Raw genomic sequence first — 1,978 nt, 5'->3', positions numbered from 1 at the left:
TATGGGGTGTGATATGGGGATATGGGACCTATGGGGTGTGATATGGGGATATGGGATCTATGGGGTGTGATATGGGGTCTATGGGGTGTGATATGGGGATATGGGTCCTATGGGGTGTGATATGGGGTCTATGGGGTGTGATATGGGGATCTGTGGGGTGTGATATGGAGATATGGGTGTGATATGGAGATATGGGGTGTGATATGGGATCTATGGGGTGTGATATGGGGATCTACGGGGTGTGATATGGAGATATGGGGTGTGATATGGGGTCTATGGGGTGTGATATGGGGATCTATGGGGTGTGATATGGAGATATGGGGTGTGATATGGGGATATGGGGGTGTGATATGGGGATATGGGATCTATGGGGTGTGATATGGGGTCTATGGGGTGTGATATGGGGATATGGGGTGTGATATGGGGATATGGGGTGTGATATGGGGATATGGGGTGTGATATGGGATCTATGGGGTGTGATATGGGATCTATGGGGTGTGATATGGGGATATGGGGTGTGATATGGGGATATGGGGTGTGATATGGGATCTATGGGGTGTGATATGGGGATATGGGATCTATGGGGTGTGATATGGGATCTATGGGGTGTGATATGGGGATATGGGGTGTGATATGGGATCTATGGGGTGTGATATGGGGATATGGGGTGTGATATGGGGATCTATGGGGCGTTAGTGGGGATATGGGGATCTATGGGGTGTGAGTGGTGATATGGGATCTATGGGGTGTGATATGGGGATCTATGGGGTGTGAGCAGCACTTATGGGGTACAGAGAAATGGGGACACCCATGGGGACATGGGTGACATTCAGAGGGACATTGGGACACACATGGAGACACTGGGACACCCATAGGGATGTGGGGACATGGGTGGCATCAATGGGGACTTGGGTGGCATCAGTGGGGACATTGGGACACCTGTAGGGACATGGGTGGCACTCATGGGGACAGGGACATGGGGACGCCATGGGGACATGGGGACGCCATGGGGACATGGGAACTACCATGGGGACAGGGACATGGGGACCCTATGGGGACATGGGAACTACCATGGGTAAAGGGACATGGGGACACTATGGGGACATGGGAACTACCATGGGTAAAGGGACATGGGGACACTATGGGGACACTATGGGGACATGGGGACGCCATGGGGACACTATGGGGACACTATGGGGACATGGGAACTACCATGGGGACAGGGACATGGGGACACCGATGGGTGACAGCCCCACATGGAACCCATGGGGACAGGGTTGGGACTGACACCAGTGCAGAAAGTGATGGTGTATTGTATATTGTCTGCAGGGGGACATGGAGGAGACACGATGGTGACACGATGGTGACATGATGGTGACACGATGATGACACAATGGTGACACAATGGTGACAGGATGGCATCACGATGGTGACATGATGGTGACTCGATGGTGACAGGATGGCGACACGATGGTGACACAATGGTGACACAATGGTGACACAATGGTGACACAATGGTGACTCGATGGTGTCATGATGGTGACTTGATGGTGACCCGATGGTGACGTGATGGTGTCACGATGGTGACACGATGGTGACTCGATGCTGACATGGAGGTTGCTCGATGGTGACCCGATGGTGACTGGATGGCGTCACGATGGTGACACGATGGTGACACGACGGTGACTCGATGGCGACACGATGGTGACACGATGGTGCCATCAGCTCAGCTGCAGGTGTGGGTACAGCACCACGGCGGCCGCGGTGGTGAGGAGCAGCAGGGACACGAAGACACCGGCCTGGGGACAACACGGCGTCACCCCACAGGGCTGGTGTCACCCCATAGTGACACTGTCACCCCATAGTGACACTGTCACCCCATAGTGGCGGTGTCACCCCCCATGGTGTCACTGTCACCCCATGGTGTCACTGTCACCCCATGGTGGCACTGTCACCCCCATAGTGTCACTGTCACCCC

The 1,978-nt window shown here is 54.4% G+C and overlaps 1 protein-coding gene across 1 annotated transcript in view; it reads right to left on the bottom strand.

Annotated features, from left to right (window-relative positions):
- Positions 1–1,623: 1,623 nt before the first annotated feature.
- LOC116652628 (microtubule-associated protein 4-like) overlaps positions 1,624–1,978 on the bottom strand; it is a 5,621-nt gene continuing 5,266 nt past the window's right edge. Inside the window, exon 3 of the mRNA XM_032441692.1 lies at positions 1,624–1,799. Within this exon, the coding sequence (XP_032297583.1) occupies positions 1,722–1,799 (78 nt within the window). The 3' untranslated portion in view covers positions 1,624–1,721. The remainder of the gene's footprint in view (positions 1,800–1,978) is intronic.

The sequence above is a fragment of the Coturnix japonica genome, unplaced genomic scaffold, assembly GCF_001577835.2.
Source record: "Coturnix japonica isolate 7356 unplaced genomic scaffold, Coturnix japonica 2.1 chrUnrandom491, whole genome shotgun sequence".
Taxonomy (NCBI): Eukaryota; Metazoa; Chordata; class Aves; order Galliformes; family Phasianidae; genus Coturnix; species Coturnix japonica.
This window is presented reverse-complemented; position numbering and strand designations above follow the sequence as displayed.